Source organism: Typopeltis vanoorti, chromosome 7 (assembly GCF_054136105.1).
Source record: "Typopeltis vanoorti isolate ZY-2024b chromosome 7, IOZ_Tvanoo_1.0, whole genome shotgun sequence".
NCBI classification, from domain to species: domain Eukaryota; kingdom Metazoa; phylum Arthropoda; class Arachnida; order Uropygi; family Thelyphonidae; genus Typopeltis; species Typopeltis vanoorti.
The window spans coordinates 3944002-3970041 of NC_143555.1; the positions used below are offsets into that span (position 1 = coordinate 3944002).

The 26040-nt window shown below is 35.0% G+C and overlaps 1 protein-coding gene across 4 annotated transcripts in view; it reads left to right on the top strand.

The window, feature by feature from the left end:
* The window catches only part of LOC150104456 (erlin-1-like), a 354949-nt gene that overhangs the window by 75563 nt on the left and 253346 nt on the right, over positions 1-26040 (top strand). For all 4 annotated transcript variants that reach the window (XM_090395630.1, XM_090395631.1, XM_090395634.1 and 1 more), the window contains exon 4: positions 5280-5360. In XM_090395630.1, coding sequence (XP_090251756.1) covers positions 5280-5360 — 81 coding nt within the window. The remainder of the gene's footprint in view (positions 1-5279; positions 5361-26040) is intronic.

Here is a 26040-nt window from a genome sequence, read left to right on the forward strand (position 1 = left end):
TTAATGCAGTGTTCAGAACTTTCGCATTTCTGACAAGTTTTGACACTGATTAGCAATATGTCTGATCTCTATGTAGTTGAAACATTTAGATTTGAGGCAGTTACCACCCAAGTGATCATATGAACCACAATTCAGGCACTGCCTTTGTACTCCAGGATAGTTTACCATAACTCGGGTTGTACCGATGCTAACAAAATTTGGTATGGGTGTCTTCATATCCATTGTGAAAGTGACATCACCAGAAAACCAGTTTGAATCTTCACCTGATAAACCTTTTCATATGGCTAATCTTACCCCATTTCGAGAATGTCTGTATAAGAATTTCATTCCTATTCTCTGTATATTCCATTAGAAATCTTTTGATTTTTACTGTTTAACCTGGCTCCCGACCATTACAGGAATAACTGTGCTGCCTTCAAAAGTAAAACCCTGTAATAGTTTGTCCCTTGTTTCCACATCTTTAACTACAATTAAATATTTCGCTTCACTCTACTTGGTGAAAGAATAAGTATTATTAGCATCAGTTATCTCTTTTAAAATCTTAGTCACCCATCTTGCTTCTTCACATCCTGGAATTTCAATTCCTAGAATTCGCAGCCTTGGAGGAATTGGTACCATTATCTCAGGTGGGGAAAAAGACTAAAACCTCTGCGTTTGTAAAAGAAGAAATTGTAAGAGAGGGAAAGAAAAACCTTTCAGTCGTAAGACAGAGAATTAAGTAATCCTGTGATATAGAAATAATTCTACACCACCAGCAAATGCTCTGTTTGAGCTACTACTATAAAATGGCAGCCATGGGAATACTTTTGGTGGTATCATGGCTGCCATTTTATAGTAATGCAGATATTAACTTCATTACCAAAAATCTTATTATTTACTTTAAAAAAAAAAAAACAATGCTACTGGGGGCAAAACCACCACTAGCATCAGTAAAATAAAATCAAAGTGAAAATGAACAAAAAACAAATGAAAGAAAACCAAAGTACTTATCTTGCTGAAAACTGAGATATCGCCGGCGGAGCTGTTAACTGTTAACTTCTGTGGTACATGGAGTGAGCCCTTGGCTCTTTATCCCTTTATCTCTTTACTTGAGGTAGCTGGGTGGGTATTATGCCCACTCTTGGTGAGCTTTTCTAGTTGTTTTCATTTTAAGATGTCTTTTGGTCTTCTGTGTTTGAAGTGGTCTGTTGGGCGGTAGTTTGATGCCTGTCTTAGTAATTGGTTCTTGTGGTTTTTTGTTATTGCGAAGAATTTTTCTGCGACGGTTTTCATGAGTGTCTTGATGCTTGGTAGATTAGTATCGTGATGAAGTTGAGAGTTTCTGACAAACCAGGGTGTGTTTAGTGCCATCCTGAGACACTTGTTCTGAGTTGTTTGCAATTTTTTAATGTTTCTTTCTGTCATGTGTCCCCAGGCTGGTGAGGCGTAGAGTAATTGGGGCCTTATTATTGTCTTGTATATGAGGATTTTGTTATTTTGGTTTAGGAAGCTTTTCCTGTTTAGGAGTGGGTACAGCTGTGCTATGGTCTGGTTGACCTTTGTGATGATGTAGTCGGTGTGCCTCTTTAAATTTAATTTCCTGTCCAGGTGTACTCCTGGGTATTTTGCTGGGTTCTGCCAGGGGATTATTTTTCCAAACATTTGAATGTTAGAAGTGATACCAATATTTCCATATACAAGTAGTCAAAAGGTGTCACACCTTATTACTAAAATACTGTGGACTAGAGATAGATGTTGAAAGCTTCTTTTCACTTGGTTATACTATAAATTAAAGATGCCAGTAAATTATGTTCTTGGTTTCATCATTTATCCAAGTGTAAGAAAACAAAGTTTGTACATGTCTGTAAATATGACATCTTATTGACAAAGTGGAAAAACTTTTAATGGTGTTGATTGATGAACAAACGGGTTACCATGTTCCCTGAAGCAAAAATTAATCAAAATAACTTTTTCATTTGCAAAAATTATTCAAAATTTTTTATTTGCATATCCTATGTAAATAGATGCTTTATGTAATCTATGCACATATGGGGTGGTTGCATGGAAACAGTGATTCACTATGCGATGTTGTTAAGTTTCCCTAAGGCAAGTGATGTGTAGTCATCAGCTTCTATATTCAAGTTGTCCCAGTCTTGAAAATACTTTAGGTGCAAACTTTGTTTGCTCACACTAGGATAAAGGATTAAACCAAGTATATAATTTCTTGGTATCTTTAATTTACACTATATGATGAAATTCACTATACCATGGTGGCCTGGAACCTAACATTCATATGACCAAGGTATGCCTGTAGTCATATCATGTATTTGTGCAGTGATAATATCTTTCGAAATGTCCTTTCCTTTAGTGTTTCACAGAAATCAGCATTCATTTCAGACAAATTAGAGTTTAATTTCCAGAGGTCATCATCTGGAGTATACACACACACACATATTTATACAGAGACAAGCTATATTACGTTTCAAACAGTATGCCAAAGAGACAATGATTTGATCAACCATTATTTTACTGGCCTGACCTCTAGTCCAGAAAAGTATTCAAGTAGAAGAAATTTGGAGATGTAGTAGAGATGAGATGTTGCTTAGCACTGGGAGCCAGTAGGATGGGATGATTTCACAGTGCCAGAAATAAGGTGCACAGTGGCTGAGCATCAACCAAGTACACATGGGTGCTGTTCAATCATATGGGTGAGCAGTATTCAGCTGTATATTAAACGAGACCAATAGCAGTGCAGCAAAGCGTTGCTGCTGAGGCACCCCAAGTTGTTCCATAGAGTTTTTGCAGTATATTGTTTCATGTTTTTAGCTTGGATGCTGTGTTAATGAGATGTGGTTTAAAAGATAGCACTCTATTCAAAGTGACACCAAAATATTTCAGGGAATCTGTTGTAGGCATAGCAGTTTATGGTTGAAGTAGACCATCACTTCTTTGTTAGTCTGGATATTGTTCAGGTGGAAGCATAAAACTTCTGTTTTTCTAGGGTTTGGGTGTAATCTCCATTTGCAGAATTATGCATCTAGGACTGACTGCAAGGTCATTTGTTAGTATATCTTCCATTGTAGTAAAGTTGGTATATCTATTGGCTAGAGCAATGTCATCAGCGTAACAAAACTTCTTAGAGGCTGTAGTAGGCAAATCTGCAATGAATAAGTTAAAAAGGAAGGGAGCCAGAACTGACCCTTGGGGGTAATCCATTATCCAGTGTGCATAATGGAGACCAAACATGGAACTTTTACAAGCCACTTCAGGCCTCTAATAAGCAGGGAGACACTCTCACACAGGGTGATGAAATTCATCTCCTTCTTTGATATTTTCTATCACTGTTCCATCACAGCTTATTTTGTTTAGGAATTTTTTCAAGTAATTAGAATGATAATGTCCAGAACCTTTTTCATCAGTTTTATTATGTTACCTTTATTATCTTTGATTGCTTTTACAGTACTCTTTCCATCATTTTTAAGCTTTTTTTTTCATACCTTCCAGAATATTTTCCTACCTTTGTAACATTTGTATTCTATATTATTCCCAACATCTTCCTATGATTTTTGTTTAGATTTTATACATAACTTGTATGTATAAAATCTAATATTTTATATCTTATATAAAATATTGCTGGCCTGGTTGGCGAGTAGTTAGCATATCCACACTCCAGCCAAGAGGCTGCAGGTTTGAATCCCACCTAGGCATGAATGTTTGTGATTGTCTTCCACCTTCATACATTCATTCTTCCAAGTATAAATACACTCTCCCAATATGGACTGGGTCACCTCCTGCAATGGGAGAGGCTTTCACTCTGTAATGGGTAGAAAAACTGGCTGATCATCATCATATAAAATATATTTTATATTTTTCTCTATTTTTTACTGATACATGCTGATTAAATTGCTCCAAACTTTTGATATGTTTTCTTTTCCAGGAAAACCTCTAACTTTTATGAGTTGTTCACAGTTCTGATTTTGCAGAAAACTTTGTCATGTTTCCTTGTCAGAAGTATTTGATGTTTACTTTAGATTTTACCACTCAGTCTCTAAGGTTGGGTTTTCTTGATTTCAGACTCCTTTACTTTTTCTCTAATAATAGTTGTATAGTTCCCTGTAGCTTTTGATATCTGCTTGACTTAAGTACATTTTTCTTTTTTTGACTTATTTTTATCCTGCTCAAGACTACATTAGAGATGAATAAAAATGGTGATTTGTCTGATTGTTGATAGATAAATTATTAGATTACTTTCTTTTAAGGCACATGTTTGAGTGGATATACAAGTGCCTCCATAGTACAATTGGAAGAATGACAATATATTTTGCACTTCGATTGGAAAAGGGCTAAGTTCAATTCTCACCATTATGAGTGGAATCTTTATATGGACTTTTTAATTTGAAGGTAAGTTAGCTAATCTCATATGGTTATAGCATGGTTTTTTTTCCTCCTGGAAACTCGAGTTTTTCATCCATCATATAGGCAAATCAGTCTTCAGAACACATGCAATCAGACAAAAAATACTATTGCTGATGGGTAGTAGATGGCATTGATGATAGCTGTATGTAGTAGGAGAATTAAGTAGTAGGAAAAAGGAGATGTGTGTAGCAGCATGGAGTAAAGTCCCCACCCCGTGATTGAATCCTTGGACTTCTTGGAGGTGTCACATAATAATAATGATAATAATGACATTACTACGCTATCATTGGTGTTTCCTCCTACTCTCAGTTTTGAACCTGTGAACTGTTCTTAATGAAATTCATATGAATAATGTGTTGCTTGACATCTGCATTGTATTTCATCAATCTTAATATGTGGCATGGGAAGATTTTGGAATTTAGATTTGAAATGAAATATGAAATTTGGTAAACAAACAAAAAAAAAAATCAAAGAGATAGTATCCAAAAAAAAAAGTACTAAGCTTTTTGTTGTTTTTGGATAAGAACAACTGTAGAAGGCATCACAATATAGTGTTATATATCTAATGTTATTGATGATGAAGCTACAGTTGACTGTCAACATAGCACACTTGTGGGGACTGCAGGAATAATTTCTTATAGCAGATAATTTGTTATAGTGAATTTCTTTTATCATTACATTGTATGTATGAGACTTTGATCAAGATTTTTCAATAATTTGAATTTGCTTTAGCTGTGTTTGTTATAATGAGAGTTGACTACATGTTTGAATGGTTATCAAAATTTTATAGATTTATGTAAGTAGCATATAAGAGTAAGAAGTTTATTATCATTTTCTTAAATGATTGTATAATAATTTATAATATTTTTCTTTATTCTATACAGGGTGGTGCTCTTCTGAGACAAACAAGCACACCAGGATTCCATATGATGGTTCCATTCATCACTTCATTTCGTTCTATACAGGCAAGGTTACATTTTAAGTTTGAAAAAAAAAAAAAAAAAGAAATCCTCAGTTTGTTTCATGGTGGTTCATTTGTTGAAGATTTGTGTATTCTGTATAGGGTGACTTTATGTCAGTACTACAAAATATTATTCCTGAGGTTATTCTCGGTCAGAAATGTATTACGAACACAGGTCTGATCCTCATTAGTTACAAAACTCTGTGTACAGGACTGCAGGAAGACATACAAACTGCCTTTGTTCAATGTAGAAAGTATTTTTAACTTGGGTATAGTTATGTTAAAGATACCAAGCAATTTTAAACCTGGTTTTACTCCATTTTTCCCAAGTAAGCAAACAGACAAAATGTCAAGTTTGCGCCTGCAATTGATGCAAGACTAGCTGATCCCACAGGTAGTGCAAGACCAAGGCAACTCGTGGTAAAGATGGAGCAAGCTGTGTCTGTTTGCTTACTTGGGAAAAATGGAGTAAAACCAGGTTTAAAATTGCTTGGTATCTTTAACATAACTATACCCAAGTTAAAAATACTTTCTACATTTATATCTCCTCCTGAGATTTTTATTTAATAAGGTATAACACCTTATGGTAACCTGTTTTGGTAAAATACTTACAAGCTCTGCATTACTAAATCTTGGTATTTCTAGCCTGGCTCCCACTGATGAGACCTCAATAAAGGTCGAAACCGGTCTGGGTAGTGGCCCCTTGCCTTTAATACAAAACATCATACATCCCCTTCCTGGAGATGTGTTTTGGCATTAAGGGTAAATATTAAGATTAGTGATCAGAGCTTGCTCCACCTTTACCACGAGTTGCCTTGGTCTTGCACTACCTGTGGGATCAGCTAGTCTTGCATCAATTGCAGGCGCAAACTTGAAATTTTGTCTGTTTGCTTACTTGGGAAAAATGGAGTAAAACCAGGTTTAAAATTGCTTGGTATCTTTAACATGCCTTTGTTCAAACTTTAAAAAACCGTCCCACTTGAAAGTTAATGAAAGTAATTAAAAAAGGAAACTTTTTTATGATTATAATATATATTTATTAAAGTAATAAGTACAAGAGTAATCACACAAAACAAGGAAATCACATATGAAAAGTAAAGTATATATTTATATGTATAACGAAATAATTTTGGATCATATATACATAAATAATACATAAATTTATAAATACAATCACATCATGAATGACATCATGTACCTTATAAAATCACAAAATTTATACACTTTGTAGTTTTAATGCCACAAATCTCTTAATTAATTCACCCAAGTCTAAATTATCAATAATATCATTTTCTATAGATATTATAGACAAATCTGTTAGATGTTCTTGGGTTATGGTCAGTCGTAAATAATTTTTAATTATTTTGAGTTTCAAGAAACTTCATTCCTCTGAAGCCACTGATACTGGTAGTGTTAGATAAATTCTTAAAACAACTGAAATACTCAGAAACTATCATGTAAATTGTTCTCATATATGACGTTCAAGAAATTATGAGGAGATATATCTTTTTTTTATGAAACAAACATTGTAAAGTTTTGAGTTTCTCAAAAAGGACATTGCCATCAATATCACGATCATTTGGATTTTTATCATTGCTTAATTTCAAGTGTAAGTCTTTGCAATGTTTTAAGATGTCTTCCTCCTTCCATTATTTCAATGCGTTGACATTATGGGTGATTTTAAATATTTCATTATTCTCCTTTAACAATTTAAACCTTTCAATTAAAGATGATAGAGTACTGTCTAATATCACAAAAAAAAATTGTATTTTAAAATTATCTTTTGTACTAGTTTGACGTTCGTCATTCTCTTCATAATCAAACATTCTTTTCTTTTTTCTTTTTTGAATATCGGGAAAAACTGGTTCTACATCCAAAATATCTGTCATCTTCTTTGCAGAATTAATAATACTTTCAAAATTTTGATCTGTCTTGTAATCTGTTAATTCTTTTGTAATCTGTTCAACACATTCGATAACTGTTTCTATATTAAGTGAAGAGTTTTGCATCATTTTACTGATGACATTAATTTTAGTTAAAATATTATCATGACATATAATAATTGAACAAAGAAATTTAAATGACATAATTTTTAAAACAAGATTATTAGCTTGTGCTCTTGATTCAATATCTTTAGTTGTGTCTTCAATTATTTCCAAGAGGGCTTGATAAATTTCATGTATGTTAATTCTAATATCATTCTATATGGCTCTCTCATCTTGTATTTGACAATGGTTTTAAAGTTAAATTTTGAATATGAGAATTCAATATAGCCCATTGTTTAGTAGAATTTCTTTTGCAATTTCTTTGCTCTTCTTTTCCTGTATTGGGGCTCTGGACAAAGTTGTTGTTTTTTTATATATAATATTCTTTTTCTGACATCTACAATTCAATATTTAAAATTAAATTTATTTATTAATTTTTATATTATAATTAATTTTTAATTATTAATTTTAAGAATAATTAATTTTTAAGGATTATTAATTATTAATTTTGAAGAATTTTCACGATGGGTTGGGTTATTTATAAATAAATTAATTAATTGATAAACAATATTTGCAATCAATAATAAACATTAATTTCTCAAGCACTATGCTACAACCTTTTACAATATAATAAATATCACTTACCCTTAGGATTATATTCTTAGGCTTCTCTCGAAAAACAGTCAGTTCAAATATATGTAGGATCACGCAAGATAAATTAACACAATGAGAATACCAGATGCGTGCAACCACAGCTATACATGTCTAAATGAATACAGGCTGGATACATCATATGAACATTGTATATATAATTCTGGGATTCCTTAAATGATGCCATAAAAATATATTTCAATATACATATAATCAAACAAAATGCCACTCTTGTGTGGTGAACAACCTGCACACCTACCCACGGTGGCCCTGTCTGTGTATTTCAAATGTAGCATATGCAAGCAAGTGTCGACATGTACACAGCAAGCCAGCACACTAATAACACTTAACCTGTAAAATAATTCAAATGAGATTGTGCAATTGTTAAATGCGGGTTACATTTTTCAGTGAAAAATGTGCAGTTGTGCATTATGAGTACAGATTTTTGAACAGCTACAGTTGTTGAATATCAGCAATGATTTCCATGTTAAAGAATCTCACATGAAACTGTTCAGTAATGGTCAATGATAGTCCAGAAAAGTGGTTTTTCATCAACTTTAGCTCAACCACAGTAAGAATGTACTAGATTTACAAAAACCTGTCATGGGTGGGAGTCACATTTTAAAAAAAAACTATAGAATAATGAGTAATGTAGAGCGTCAAGGAAGAAAATATTATTCACATGGCATTGTAGTCCGTGTGTTTGTATCTGAAAAATTTCCACTTCTCTGTTCTGAACATTGAGTGCATAAGAGTCAAAGCTGTATAACTAAGAGGAGACCTCCATATAGCCTTTAAACGAATGCAGAGAACTGATCAGTGCTTCTGACCTAATGTCAAATCCTCACCTTCTCGTGGTGCACCTTATTAGGTAGTGTTAAATTGTGAATGAAGCTATGTTATGTAATTTATTATTTTTCATTCACATTTAACATTGCTTATTAAATATTAATCATGGCTCATATAAATTTATTTATTATTCCTTAAATAAGAATTACTAATTAAATATTTATTTAAAACCTGACCTATTATTAACTTATAAAATAATAAAATGTATAGAATCTTGTATAACTAAATATATATGGTGTAACGTAAAGTGTTATTTTATATTTAACTGTATACGTAATCAAAAAGTTGAAGAAATAGCTTAAATATTATATTGTTCTTATTTGTGAAATATTTAATGTTATGTAATCACTCATGTAGCAGTAATAGAGCATACATTACATTGGCAAAATGTTTACGCTTAGTCTGTTGTCATGGAGACGCACGCGTAAACAACCACGAGTGAAGAGAGCGTGGCGTTCGAACGTAAGGGGGGAGTGAAGGTCATAGATAGGAGAGAGAGATATATATAGAGAAGAGGGAAGGTCATAGAAAGAAATATAGAGAAGAATTATTATTAAGAAGGAGGAGAGAGTTTTGCGGAACCAAGATTATATAATCCTCAGGGCAGAGATTTATGAGTATAGTGTTCGAAAGTGAACCTATAAGTAGTGAAACATAAAGTTTAATGTTATAAGCGAAATCTGCTGTTGTTATGAAGAAAGGTTGATATCGTAATCAGATAAAAGGAAACTGTACAGTCAATGCGAAAATTCTGATTAGTTCTAGTTAATCTGGATTACGATTAAATTCTCTGTTGCCCTAAGAAAAAGGTTATATTGATTACTTGGAGAAAAGTGAACAGGAAAAGATATTAGTACCTAATTACTGTTGTTTGGGATAGTGAAGTGCGACTTACAGTAATACAGTTTAAACTATGGAGAATATTTGTTATGTGTGTTCCGCTAATGTTAATTAAGTTAATTCATAAGTGCTCTCTCAATAATTTGATGTACTGAAGAATTTGTCTGGTAAGAGTAGTTGTATAAGTTTCTCTATTCTAGCATTAACTGTAATATACCTCCGATGCTCAAGGTCCGGGAATATATTTGCTTGGAATATAGCTTACGTAGTTTATTGCCTGCTGTGAATATAAACATTGAGCTGAAAGATTTGTGAAGACTGAATAAAATGTGAAATTGTTATATTAACTTGAGATAAGAAGATTTGTGTTTTTGAGACTGTGAATAGTATATGAAAGTTAGAACATTGAATTAGCATCAGTGACCTAAGAAGATGTGTTAAGTTAATTGTATAGTTCCATTTCAAAATAGAGTTCTTGTATTTTGTTAACCATATCATATATTAAATGTTTTATTTTGTTGATCTAAATATTGTGTTTGCCTGAATTCCTTATTATTGCACCGTTCATAAACATTCGAATCTTGCGGGAACCCCAAGTAAAAATAATAATAGATGATTCGGCCCAATGAGATGACTGCTAACTTAATTTAGAACTGATCCTACTATTTATATAGACTAATCTAAGAATAGGGTGGCGCAGTATAAATATAAATTTCCCTACTTTTGGATCGGTGATCATCTCGTAATTAGTTGTATTATTCATAAAAGTGACTTGAAACTAGATAGATTTAGAACACGACAGAAAAGAGTCGTCACGACAAATGGCGCAGCCGACAGGATGTGATTTAATAGGTAGGAATTAAATTTAACAACTATAAGATAAGAAATTGAATTTAAGTTTAGTGATAATAATCGTAGAATTACTCCCTAAAATTTTAGAAAGTGAAATAATTAAATCACAGTGAACTGGTTATAATCTGGACTCAGGCAAAGATAAAAGGTTAAAATTGAAGTAAAAAGATTGAATTAATTGAGATAGTAATTTATTAATCATTATGGCTGTCACATCAAGCTCTGAAATGAATGACAGTGAATTCTTTCGTACGGTAAACCCGCAACAGGTTTTTCCCCAATTTTCAGGTGAAGAATCAGATGATGTACTATTTTTCTTTACCTATGTTGAAAAACTTAGAGAAATTGCAGGTTGGACTGATTTTCAATTGCTAGTTCTGATTAGAAGTAAATTGGTAGGTAAAGCAAAAACATTTTTGCATTCTTCTCCAATACTTCGAGAAACTTTTGAGTATTCCAAATTTAAAGACACCTTATTGTCTCAATTTTGTAAACTTAGAAGTGTAGGTCCTAACTTGTGGAAATTGCAGAAAATTGTTCAAAAGGATAAAGAGACTGTTACTGATTTTCACAATAGGTTATTAACATTGGCCAACAGTTTGAATGTTACTGGTGAAGATAAACCTCACTTAGATTGGGCTGTGTTCCAACAATTTAGACAAGGTGTTAGGCAAGAATTAAGAGAAACAGCCTACAAGAAGAAAATTTCTACTTTAGAAGAGTGTCTCAAAAGTGTTAAGGAAAAAGAACAAATACTAGGTGACCTTTATCCCTCAGCCAATGCAAGTCTTGTGAATGTCGTGAATAAAACTGATAGTTCATTCAACCAATCAGAAATAGAAAGGAGAAGTAAAGTTGAAAAGGGAAAGGCAAAGAATACTGGAGAAAATTCAAGTAGTGTAAACTATGTGACAGAGAGTACAGAGCAATTGGACAGGAAACTGATGACAGAAGTAAAAACTTTAATTCACCAGGAAGTGAATAAGTTAAATCAGCCTATAATGGATAGTCTTAATGAAGTTGTGAGACAGTTATCAGCTATTACTCTGAAATCTCAAGAAAATCAAAATCCCACTACAAATAAAATTGAGGAGATGATCAAACATCAAGTTGAACAACAAAGTCAATCTATTTTAAGTAGCCTAGATGAGGTAATCAGAGGATTAAATGATGTTAGACAACAAATGTCTGTTGTCCCTCAATCCAAGACAGAGACAAAGCAAAGAAATCCTCTTAGGTGTTACAATTGCAACAAAATTGGACATTATGCCAGGAATTGTTTCCATAACAAGGAAAACTACTTTAACAATAGATGGAACTCAAAGTTTGGATACAAACCCCACAGAAGAAATAATAGAATTCAGAAACACCAGGCACCTAATGATAGAATGATGACAGTTAGAGGAGAAATCCTAGGTTCTGAGTGTAGTATTTTATTAGATACTGGATGTAATGCTTCAACTATTAGAAAGGACTATCTCCAAAGTAAAAATTACTACTCTTTCAAATCCAAACTTTGTAGCGTATGAAAAGGTTCGAGCTAGAATATACCTGCCAGAATTTGGACTGTATGTGTTGCAAGACCTACTTGTTGTCCCCCACTGCTTCCAATCTAGATTCTCACATTATCTTGGGAACAAACTTCCTAGCAAGATATCAATTTTCTTGTGACTTTTCTAAGAAAGAAATAACCCTGATGAACAAAAGGAGATATATCAGAAGAAATGAAATTCATGATTGTGATAGGACTAAGTATCAAACAAAACAGTTTAGATTGCCACTTGAATCAGGACCATCTACTGAAGAAAAATCAGCTGTGAATCAATAATCTAATAGAGATAGTGGTAATAACTCTCATGTAGATATTCAATCTGATACTCCTCTTCTTACTGATGAGCAAAAAGTAGTAGTGACAAAACCCAAATCAGAACTTACCACTGATAGTAAACTAAAGGTTGAAGTCAATTTTGTTAAAATGTCTAATCTATATATCGTAGAACAAACCACCAAGTTGTGAGACAACAAAGACTTAATTCTAATAATGGAGAACGTGAATCTAATTCAAAGAAGAGAATCCTATACTACAAACTTGAAAGACATGCAGAAAGTGATAATAATAGTAATAAGAGAATTGATGATAAGGTGAAAGAGAATAAAGGCACAAAACATAATAAAGAACCAAGTTTCAGTAAAACTGGCTATTACTTGAAAAATCGAAAAGGAATATGTAATCCAGTTTTTTTTAAAGGAGCCTAGTGTAAAAAGAAAAATTTTTCTTATAATAAAAATTTTTCAACGAAAGGGTGAGCCTATGTTAAATTGTGAATGAAGCTATGTTATGTAATTTATTATTTTTCATTCACATTTAACATTGCTTATTAAATATTAATCATGGCTCATATAAATTTATTTATTATTCCTTAAATAAGAATTACTAATTAAATATTTATTTAAAACCTGACCTATTATTAACTTATAAAATAATAAAATGTATAGAATCTTGTATAACTAAATATATATGGTGTAACGTAAAGTGTTATTTTATATTTAACTGTATACGTAATCAAAAAGTTGAAGAAATAGCTTAAATATTATATTGTTCTTATTTGTGAAATATTTAATGTTATGTAATCACTCATGTAGCAGTAATAGAGCATACATTACATTGGCAAAATGTTTACGCTTAGTCTGTTGTCATGGAGACGCACGCGTAAACAACCACGAGTGAAGAGAGCGTGGCGTTCGAACGTAAGGGGGGAGTGAAGGTCATAGATAGGAGAGAGAGATATATATAGAGAAGAGGGAAGGTCATAGAAAGAAATATAGAGAAGAATTATTATTAAGAAGGAGGAGAGAGTTTTGCGGAACCAAGATTATATAATCCTCAGGGCAGAGATTTATGAGTATAGTGTTCGAAAGTGAACCTATAAGTAGTGAAACATAAAGTTTAATGTTATAAGCGAAATCTGCTGTTGTTATGAAGAAAGGTTGATATCGTAATCAGATAAAAGGAAACTGTACAGTCAATGCGAAAATTCTGATTAGTTCTAGTTAATCTGGATTACGATTAAATTCTCTGTTGCCCTAAGAAAAAGGTTATATTGATTACTTGGAGAAAAGTGAACAGGAAAAGATATTAGTACCTAATTACTGTTGTTTGGGATAGTGAAGTGCGACTTACAGTAATACAGTTTAAACTATGGAGAATATTTGTTATGTGTGTTCCGCTAATGTTAATTAAGTTAATTCATAAGTGCTCTCTCAATAATTTGATGTACTGAAGAATTTGTCTGGTAAGAGTAGTTGTATAAGTTTCTCTATTCTAGCATTAACTGTAATATACCTCCGATGCTCAAGGTCCGGGAATATATTTGCTTGGAATATAGCTTACGTAGTTTATTGCCTGCTGTGAATATAAACATTGAGCTGAAAGATTTGTGAAGACTGAATAAAATGTGAAATTGTTATATTAACTTGAGATAAGAAGATTTGTGTTTTTGAGACTGTGAATAGTATATGAAAGTTAGAACATTGAATTAGCATCAGTGACCTAAGAAGATGTGTTAAGTTAATTGTATAGTTCCATTTCAAAATAGAGTTCTTGTATTTTGTTAACCATATCATATATTAAATGTTTTATTTTGTTGATCTAAATATTGTGTTTGCCTGAATTCCTTATTATTGCACCGTTCATAAACATTCGAATCTTGCGGGAACCCCAAGTAAAAATAATAATAGATGATTCGGCCCAATGAGATGACTGCTAACTTAATTTAGAACTGATCCTACTATTTATATAGACTAATCTAAGAATAGGGTGGCGCAGTATAAATATAAATTTCCCTACTTTTGGATCGGTGATCATCTCGTAATTAGTTGTATTATTCATAAAAGTGACTTGAAACTAGATAGATTTAGAACACAACAGAAAAGAGTCGTCACGACAGTAGATACCTAGATACTGAACAAATGAGGATGGGCTGGCAAGTTGAGATTTAGCCGACCAAATTGTATTCTTATTGGCCTAAACCAATATACAAAAATGATGGTAAAACATGACAAAATTTCATGCTGACTAGGGCGTCGCTCGGTTAAACAAGGTCCCTGTTGGTTTCACCAGGGAACCAGGGCGAACAGCGAAAAGTCAGCTACTGGAACAAATCTGAAAGCACACCCCAACTCAACATCACCAGAGTTAAAGATCGGTGCTATCAACATAAGAAGCCTGCATGGCAAAGAAATGGAGCTAGCTGAGGAATTAGATACGTACCAGATCGACATAATAGGGGTGACTTAAACAAAAAAGAAAAAAACTGGTGAGATCTTTCTGAGCAATAAATACAAAATGTTATATACAGGCAATGACAATCAAGGAAAAGGAGTAGCCATAGTATTCAACACTAAATACGAGGCTAATCTTGAATGGCAGGCAATTTCAAGCCGAGTGATGGCAAATATCAGAATCGGTAACTGCACAATGAGACTTATTTGTGCCTATGGTCTCACAGAAGGAAGGAAGGAATTTTTTGATGCTTTAGAAAAAGCATCTGACACAACGAGAAAGAAAAACTTGGTCCTTGTTGGGGATATAAATAGCAGAGTAGGAAATGATTGTCAGACATACAAAAATATTTTGATAAAATTTGAAGAAAAGAGCAAATCTAATAATAATGGCAAATAGCTTTTGGATTTCTGCTCAGGACATGGACTGGTTATTACTAACACCATGCTCCAACATAAAAATGGGCAAAAATTCACATGGAGAGAAGAGACAAGGAATAAGAAAAGTCTCATTGACTTTGTTATTGTTGATACTGATGTTTTCTCCCTGGTATAAGACACCAGAGTGTACAGAAGATTTGAAATTGGAAGTGATCATTATTTAGTCTTGAGCAGGATAAAATTGAATTTCATATTGAAAAGAATAACATGTAAGAAAGTTTTAAAGAGAATAAAAGTCAAGCAGCTCTCAGATGTGAACTGTAGACTAACCTATACAAAGATTATTGAAAAAAAAATAAAAGAGTTTGAGAACAGGAACAAACCTTGGAGATTCAGTGGCAAGCCTTGAAGAAAACACTGATTGATTCAGCCAAAGAGACATGTGGTGAGGTTGTCTGTAAGGATAGAAAAATCAGAACTCCCTGGTGGACACAGGAAATTAAAGAGGCAGTGAAGGAAAAGAAGAAAGCATATCAAAAGTTCCTGGAAAATAAGTCAGCTTGTGCTCTTAGAGAATACAGAGACAAATGTAAGAAAGCGAAACATTGTGTAAAACTAGCTAAACAAAAGTCATGGGAGGACTTTGGCAAGAACATAGAAAATAAATATCAAGAAGGTGGCAAAATATTCTGGAGGTTTTTGAAGAAGCTTAGAAACACAGGGAAGATTGCTTGCTGTAAAGGGAATTAGAGATGATACAGATGACATGAAAACGGGAGAAAAAGATATCCTTGCTGTAAAGGGAATTAGAGATGATACAGATGACATGAAAACGGGAGAAAAAGATATCCTTGAAGTATGGAGTAATTACTTTGATAAACTGCTAAATGAAACAAGCAGTGATGACAGCACAGTGGTGAAAAACACTGACCAGGCATACAGTCAGGAATACATATCAATACTGGAAGTAGAAAAAGCCATGAAAGGCTTGAAATGTGGAAAAGCAGCAGGAGTAGATGATATTCGACCAGAAATGCTGAAGTATGATGGTATAAAAGTCTTACAGTGGCTGCACTGCATAGTTCAAAAGGCCTGGACAGAGGGACGAATTCCCGATGATTGGAGTAGAGCTCTCATAGTACCCATATATAAAAAAGGAAACAAAACTGAATGTGAGAATTACAGAGGTATTTCCCTACTGAGTGTTCCTGGCAAGATTTATGCAAGTATACTTGAGAAACAGTTGAGAAGAATTGTGGAAGAAAAGCTTGGAGAAAAACAAGCTAGATTCAGGCCAAATAGAGGCTGTCAGGATTAGATCTTCACTTTACGACAAATAGTTGAGAAAGCATGGGAATATAACAAAGATCTGTATTTAAGTTTTGTCGATTTGGAAAAGGCATATGACAAGGTCCCAAGAGAGAAGCTATTCAATATGCAACAGTTATATGGTGTCAATGGGGCATTATATCAAGCAATACTTAGTCTTTATTTGAGTTGTAAGTTAGCAGGTAGAATTAAACGAAGTACAGGATGATGGTTTAATGTTAAATCTGGTGTGAGACAAGGATGTACATTATCCCCTCAGTTATTCATTATCTATATGGATCACATTATGAAGGAAAGTGGTATTAAACATGATATCAGAATTGGAGATGCTAATGTCAGCTGTTTGCTTTATGCTAGCGATGTTATACTTCTAAATAAATCTGCTACAAGTCTGAAAGATTCCCTGACTAAATTGAATAACTGTTGTAATAGATATGGTATGAAGGTCAGCAATAAAAAGACAAAGGCAATGAAAATAGGCAGAAACATTGAAAATATCAACTGCATTGTGAATGGAGAACTTATAGAACAAGTAAAACATTTCATCTACTTAGGCACGATGTTTAGTGAAGATGGTAAATTAAATATGGAAATGGACAACAGAATCAACAAAGCTGGTATGGTAGGAAGTCAATTGAATGAATTAATATGGAATAAGAGAGAAATTAGTCGGAACACTAAATTAGCTGTATACAAGACAGTGTTCAAACCATTTTTAACTTATGGATCTGAGAGCTGTTTCAGAAGTAAAACACTTGACCAAAGACTAGAGACCACAGATATGAGGCAATGATATGAGAGTCCAGAGAAAGATTAGAGGCGTGAACAGATGGCATCAATGGCAATATCATATTAAAAGCGAGGATATTAGGAAAGAACTTGACATTGTCAGCATCCAGGAATGCGTTAGCAAAGCTAATCTTAGGTGGTATGGTCACTTAAACAGAATGGGCAAGGAATGATTAGCAAAACAATTGTTCTCTGCCAGGTTATCAGGAAAATGATCCAGAGGAAGACCAAGATATAGGTGGATTGATACAGTACAAAGTGCCTTAGACGATAGAAATATAAGATCTGATAATGTTGGAGTCTTGACAAGTAACAGACTGATTTGGAGGAAAATTGTAGAAAAGAATTTTCCTCCAAATGCATTAGGATGTACTACATGTAAATTTTTCATGTAGTACTATCATATCCTTTACACCCCTTGAGGATACATGTCAGGAATTTGATCATGATGATGATAATTCTTTTTTTTTTCACAGAACAACCTGTCTGCCCAAAGTATGGTCAGATTACATTCACAAGGTATCTGGTAAATGCCAGCTACTGATAAATGTAACAGTTTGTCTTTTGTAGATGGCAATAGATGAGAAATTTTGTTGATAGTAAATATGTGGGAATAAGGTGATACTTCTTCAGAATTCTACCAGTCGGTTCAGAGATACTAGAAATATAAGGGATTGGAACTCTGCGGTCTGTTGAAGAGTCCTGAGGTGTTGTTGAGCTAATTGGGCTAATGTTACCAGAACTTTCATCTGTGGGTTTGTGACAATCTACACAAGTTAGTAGAAAGTAATTTCTAACATTTATCTGTGTGAGTGTGAGTGAGTGAGTGAGTGAATTAAATTGGGCCATACTTGTAGCATATAACAGGAGAAAATTTATACTAGGTTTTTGCAAAATGAACTATCATTCCTATTAGAGAAAATTCCTCTGCATACACAAAAAAAAGATGTACTAACCTACCAGCATAATGAGACATTCCTTCATTTATCTGAGAATGTCACATAGTATCTGAATAAATCATTTCCTGAATGGATTAGCTATGACTGTCATAGAATTGGTCACCAGATTTCATTTCACCAAATTTCCAAGTGGAGTAACATTAAAATTAGCAATGTTGAACATAAAAGATGAACTGATGCTGTGAATTTTTTATGTTGCCAGACATTTTAATGCAGCACTATTCTTCTTAAGAATGCCCTTTCTGTAATTGAGTGAGTCAACTAGGATGTGCACATTTTTAATGGAACTTGTACCATTATAACATTTATTATAAACACAAATTCATAAGAATATAGTGATTTTATTATTGCAAATATTTCAACCAGAAATTAACTGGTCATCATCAGCGTATCAGCATAATTGAAGAGATTGTCCTTAAGATCCAAAGAAAATCCTAGGGAAATTTTTAGCTATGTGGCCAGTAGGAGGAGAAATGATTGTGGAAGAATGACATTGTGTGATAGAAATGGAATAGAGTGACTGATGCAGAGGACATAGTGGAATTGTTCAATGAACACTTTATTGGAATATTTCATCCTAGAGAAGTAGGTTTTAATACTAGAGGGATAGGGCAGGTTCGAGGTTTAGAGGTGCAAGAAGAGAGTGTGTTCCAAATACCAAGTACTCTGGATGTCAGTAAATGTGTGCAGGACTGGATGGTGTTTAACGACGGGTTTTGAGAGAATGTGAGAACTAACAGCTTTGTTGACCTGGCTTTTCAATGAAAGTCTGGCTATGGGAGAAGTACCCAAGGATTGGAAGGAAGATAAGTTAGTGCCATTGCATAAAGGCAGTAGCAGACTGGAAGTGTCTAATTATGGGAAAGTTTGCGTTTCATCAGTAGTTGTTAAGATTTTGGAGAAATTAGTGAGGGACCGTATAAAGCGTTGGGCAGACTAGGGTAATGTTATCTGGAAGAGTCAACATGGATTTGTTAAGAGACGCTCTTTCTATAGTAATGCAATTGCCTTTTATAATAAAGTGACAAGAGCGGTTGATGAGTGAATGATGTATACTGTCATTTTTTTTTAATTTTTATTTTATAAAGGTATTTAGCACTGTGCCACATGATAAGCTGATATTTAAGTTACAGCACATGGGTTTAAATGTCGGGTTAGTCAACTGGATTCAGGATTGGCTGTCTGAGAGGTATCAGAGTTGTGTATGGTGGGACAATATCAAGGAGGCAGAAGGTTACAAGTGGGGTTCCACAGGGCTCAGTATACTGGGATCTGTATTGTTTAACCTTTATATCAATGACATTGTCAGTGGATTTCAGAAAGATATTCAGTTGTTTGCAGATGATGTGAAGCTGGGGAGGGTTAATAGTAATAGTGCAGATGTGGCATCCCTGAAAGTGGATTTGAACAAACTAGACCGATGGACAAATGAATGCAGTGTCAGTTTAATGCAGCAAAATGTAAAGTCTTCAAGTTTGGGATACATCGATGGGAGGGTGCATACTCAATTGGAGGAGCTGTACTGGAGGAAGTAGGGGGAGACGAGATCTGGGGTGATGATTGATAGAAACCTGAAATTCAGGGAACATATTGCAAAGGTGGTCAAGTTAACTCAGAGGATTGCTGTAATACTGATAAGGATGCTGATGTGCAGAGATAAAAGAGTTATTATTCCATTGTATGAGACCCTGATCAGACAACACTTAGACTATTGTTCTCAAATTTGATCCCCAGGATTTGAAGAGGATAAATTAACTGTGGAAAGAGTGCAGAGGCAGATAACAAAGATGGTTTCAGTACTGTACAATGTTAGTTATGAGAATCAGCTGAAGGAATGTGGACTGCAGAGTTTGGTAGATAGAAGGAGAGGTGATATGATTGAGACTTTTAAACTGTTGAGAGGTAGTTACAGGGTTGACACTGGGGAATTCTTTTGCTTGGTGTTACAGCAGGAAGGAGCTATGACAAGTGGCCATCCCTGGAAGTTACGAAAGTAAGCTGTGAGCAAGAGGGTGAGGAGTGGTTTCTTTACATGGAGGGTGGTTGTGTAATAAATGGGTTGTTTTCCTATACTTGTATTTGTGATATCGTTTTATCTTTATTCTATACTTTATTCTAATTAAGCTGTGTAAGCAGAAGTTATAGGCATTATTGAGACTTGGCTAACAGTAGATGATGTAGTTACAGGGATTGAATGTGAAGGGTTTAGTATTTTCAGGGAGGGTAGGATGGAGGAGGAGGAGGAGTACTGCTGATGATAGCAGATGGATTATAGCCAAAAAGAATAGGCAGGAAGTGGCTGCTCATTTGAAACAATCTAATGTGAGATTAAGGCCAGTAAAATGAAATATACAGTTGGTTGTTGATATATGCCAGGGAGTTCTACAGATGATCTGAAAGACATGCATCGCCAAATTAGTACAATGAGTACGGGTCAAGTGATTATTATGGGGGATTTCAACTCTGGAAATATAGAATGGAAGGAAGAAAGATCACATGGCAGGAAGGAAATAGAATTTATACATCTGCTAAGAGATAACTACTTAAGACATGTGGTGGAGGAGACTAGAATTGGTGGAGTATTGGACCTTGTCATAGGATCATTCTTGTAGATAGGCTTATACGTTGGTAACACATGACTATTAAATTATTTACAGAATTTACAACGTATACTGGAATATTAATTAAAAGAAACTTTAATGAATACTTCCTATATTTCGGCAATGTCACATCGCCATCTTCATGGGAACATGACTATGACACGTGCATGCACAAAAAAAAAACAAATGAGGCAGAAGAGAGAAAACTAACATTGTTCCTAGACTCTTAAAGGTGCCCCTAGCAGGGGCACCTTTAAGATTTTAGGAATATATTGGGTTTTCTTGGCTGGAAGTTCTCAAGATGCAAGCTTCCCAAATTTTGGTCAGTCTCATGCACCCAAATTTGTTGAGGTTTGGAAAGTTTTTTAGAGCTGAGGCTGATTCCATGAGCAATCTTTCTTATTTAAATTTGCTGCTATGTAATAACATGGCTTTCTTCCAATGTATTCTGTGGCGGGTATCCAGAGCATGGTCTGCAAGCCTAGAGTGGCTGTATTGGTAAAACTGGATGTAGTCTTTGTGTTCTGATATCCTGACATTTACTGTCTGCCTGTTTGGCCAAAGTAGGACAGTTTACAGCTGCAAGGGACTTGGTATACTCCAGGTAGGTCTAGGGGAAGTGACTGGTCTTTGGTGGAGCAGATAAGGGATGCCAATTTCTTATATGATTTATAACAAGAAGTCAGGTCATATTTTTTTATGATTTTGATTAACGTTTCAGAGGTGCCCCGGATATAGGGAATGGTGATGGATTTAGTGTAATCTTTGTTATGAAGGGGTGGAGGGGGAGTTGTGGTAACTGGTTTTAATATTTTCTGGGGGCTGTAGCCATTGGTTATAAGGATGTGGACTAGGAAAGGGAGACTGTTATTTCTTCTTTTTCCAAGGTAAACTGGATTCTGGGGTGCTGGTTGTTTAAGTGTGTTAAGAAAAAGTGGAGTGTATCTGAGCCATGTGGCCAAATAGCAAACACATCATTAATAGTGAAGCCAAACAGTGGGTTTTTGTGGGGCTGAGTTCACCTTGGAAAAAGAGGAAAACAACAGTCTCTGTTTCCTAGACACTCTAATCACTCACCACCCTATGGATCCTTGGCTTTCTCTGTTTACAGAAAACCTACCCATACAGGCAGATACATTCACCAGCAATTCCCCTCCCCCTCACAACAATATGGGTTATAAAAACACTATATAACAGAGCAAAATTAATCTGTTCAGATGACAATGTCCTGACCACTGAACTAAACCACATCCTGAACACCTTCTTAGCCAATGGCTACAACCCCCCCAAAAAAATCCAAAAAATATTAAAACTCCCTCTGCCCCTTCATAACAAAGATTACGCTAAATCCATCACCATTTCCTATATCCAGGGCACCTCTGAAAAGTTAACCAAAATCTTAAAAAAATATGACCTGACTTCTTGTTACAAGCCATGTAAGAAATTGGCATCTATTTTCTGTTACACCAAAGACCGGCCACTTCCTCTAGACCTGCCTGGAGTATACCAGTTCCCTTGCAGTTGTAAACTGTCCTACTTTGGCCAAATAGGCAGGACAGCAAATGTCAGGATATAAGAACACAAAGACTACATCCAGTTTTACAAATGCAGCCACTCTGGGCTTGCAGACCATGCTCTGGATACCCACCACAGAATATGTTGGAAGAAAGCCACATTATTACACAGCATCAAATTTAAATACGAAAGTTTGTTCATGGAGTCATTCTCAGCTCTAAAAAACTTTCCAAACCTCAACAAATTTGGGTGCATAAGAACTGACCCAAATTTGGGAAGCTTGCATCTTGAGAACTTCCACTCAAGACAACCCAATGTAGCCAGCTAGGGTGCACCTTTAGGACTCTAGGAACAATATTACTTTTCTCTCTTCTGCCTCATTTGCTTTTTGTCTGCATGACACGTGTCATAGTTGTATGTTCCCATGACGATGGCGATGTGACATTGCCAAAATATAGGAAGTATTTATTGTTTTAGCAATATGCTAGCCTTTTATAATAAAGTTACAAGAACATTAGACAGGGTACCACATGATAAGCTGATATTTAAGTTGCAGCACATGGGTCTGGATGTCAGATTGGTCAACTGGATTCAGGATTGGCTGTCTGATAGGTATCAGAGAGTTATGTATGGTGGAGCAGTTTCAAGGAGACAGAGGGTTACAAGTGGGGTCCCACAGGGCTCAGTAGTAGGACCTATATTGTTTAACCTTTATATCAATGACATTGCCAGTGGATTGCAAGGGATATTCACTTGTTTGTGGATGATGCGAAGCTGGGAAGGATTATTAGTAATAGTGCAGATGTGGTAACCCTGCAAGAGGATTTGAATAAGCTAGATAGATGGGCAAATGAATGTGGGCATTTCAGTTTAATGCAGCAAAATGTAAGGTCTTGATGTTTGGGAAACATCGATGGGATGCTGCATACTCTATGGGAGGAGTTATACTGGAGGAAGTAGGGGAGACAAGAGATCTGGGGTTGATGATTGATAGAAACCTGAAGTTTAGGGGACATATTACTAAGTGGTGAAGGTAACACAGAGGATTGCTGCGATTATGAGAAGGACACTGACCTGCAGAGATAAGAGAGTTATCATTCCGTTGTATAAGTCTGATCAGACCACACTTGGACTATGGTTCTCAGATTTGGTTCCCAGGATTTGACGGGTATAAATTAACTGTGGAAAGGATACAAAGACAATGACAAAGATGGTTTCAGGACTGTACAATGTTAGTTATGAGGATCGGCTGAGGGAATGTGGATTGCAGAGTTTGGTGGATAGAAGAAGGAGAGGTGATATGATTGAAACTTTTAAACTGTTGAGAGATGTTTACAGGGTTGACACTGGGGAGTTCTTTCGCTTGGTTGAACAGCGGGAAGGAGTGATGACAAGAGCCCATCCCTGGAAGTTACGAAAGGAAACTGTGAACAAGAGGGTGAGGAGTGGTTTCTTTGCATGGAGGGTGGTTGAATCGTGGAATGCTTTGCCTGATGGAGTGGTGAGAGCGAGAACGGTCAATGAGTTTAAGGAGTGGTATGATAGACTTTGTGTTTCTTGGGGGGGGGGGAACATCCCCTCGATGAGTCTTGACAGACTTTATGTTCTTAGGAAGGATCCCCCACGATGAGTCTTTTGGCTCCATGGAGGCCTGAATAATAATAATAATTTATTAAAGTTTCTTTTAATTAATATTCCAGTATATGTTGTAAATTCCTTAAATAATTAAATAGTTATGTCATAGGATCAAAAGAACTATCCATAACCAATTTGCAAACATTGCCTCCAATTGGTGAAAGTGACCATTCACTCTTGACTTGAGAAATTGTAAAACATGAGGAATATTCTATCAAGACGGGATATCTGTTAAACTACAAGGCACCTGATTATGACATGCTTAGGAAGTAGCTTAAATCTGTGCCTTTGCATAAAGCACTGCAGGATATGGATGCTAGTAGTGCATGGGATATAGGTAAGGGTCATCTAAAGGAAACAGTATTAAATTGTATACCTAGAGTAAAGAAGGTTAGTCAGGTAGGAATTAGATGAATGAGTAATATAATTAAGCACAAGCTGCAGAAGAAGAAAATGCTGTGGAGGGTATATAAAGAGAAAGGTGACCAGCAAGCTCATTAACAATACAAGGCTCAGGCTAGAAAGATGACCAGCATGGCAAAGAAGCCAAAATCATTATGAGAAGAATCTAACCAAGCAGGCCAAAGGGAAGTCCCAAAGAATTCTTTCATTATGTGGCAAGTAAGAGGAAGAATAACTATGGAAGATTAAACTTAATGAGTGATGATGGTCACAAGGAGACAAAAGCAAATAAAATAGTTAAGTTACTGAATGACCGCTTTGCAAGAATATATCATCTTAGTGAAGTTACTGCTTTAATCTATGTGACAGACACTAATGTGGGAACTGAAGTGAATGAATTGGAGGTTTTTAGGATATTGCAGAATCTCAGTGTAAATACAGCTGTGGGAATAGATTGGATATCATCTAGGGTTTTGCACAAATATGCAAGGGAACTGGCAATGTCTTTGACTAGGCTCTTTAATATAAGTCTCAGCTCTGGTAGAGTTCCAAGGGAATGGAAAGACGGCAAAATAATTTCCTTGCATAAGAGAGGTTTTAAGACTACAGTAGCAAATCATAGACCAATTAGTATCTCATTCATGGTGGTAAAAGTACTAGAAAAATTGGTAAAAAAGAGAATTCAAGAATGGGTATATAAAAATATGATGCTGTTTGAGGGTTAACATGGCTTTGTGAAGGGTTGGTCATGCATTAATAATTTACTAACTTTTTATAATCGAGTAATGCCTGAGTTGGATAAAGGAAATGGCTATACGATGATTTTGCAGTCATTTGACAGAATGCACATGGAACTCTGTTAAGCACATTAGAACAAAAGGGGATGGGTATGATGCTGATTAAGCAGATAAGAGGGTGGCTACTGGACAGATATCAAAAAGTGGTATATGGAGGGCAAAATCGAAGTGAAAACAGGTGACTATTCGTGTGCCGCAAGGTTTAGTGCTGGGACCATTGCTGATTAATTTGTACATAAATGATATAGGAAATATCATTTCCTATATCATTTTGGAATAAATGGATTACAAGCCATGTATCACATTGATGGCACTGTACTCCAAGAAATAGATGAAGCTAGAGATTTAGGGGGGGTGGGGGGTAGTAGACAGAAGGTTAAAGTTTAGAGTGCATTGCTAAGGTAGCCCATAAGATTGCTTGGCTATTGAAGAACACATTAACAAATAGAGATAAAGAAGACTATTACACTTTTTTTATATAATGTTCGTCAAGTAGCTTTATTTTATTTTCCTACATTTTATTATTCTTTATTGAAATAAAGAAGTTGTTATTCCTCTTTATAAGGCCTTAATACATCCACATCTGGATTACTGTGCTCAAGTTTGGCCATGGGATTTTTTGGGGATGAGGAAGTGGTGGAGAGGATCCAGTGGCGAGTGACCAAGATGGTGAGTGGCCTGTGGAATGTTCCCTATGATTATAGATTGAGGGTGTGTAAATTGCAGAAGTTGGTCGATGGAGAAAAAGAGGGGATATGATAGAAACATTTAAGTTGCTTAAAGGATGTTATAGGCTAGATGCAGGGGAAATGCTTCGGC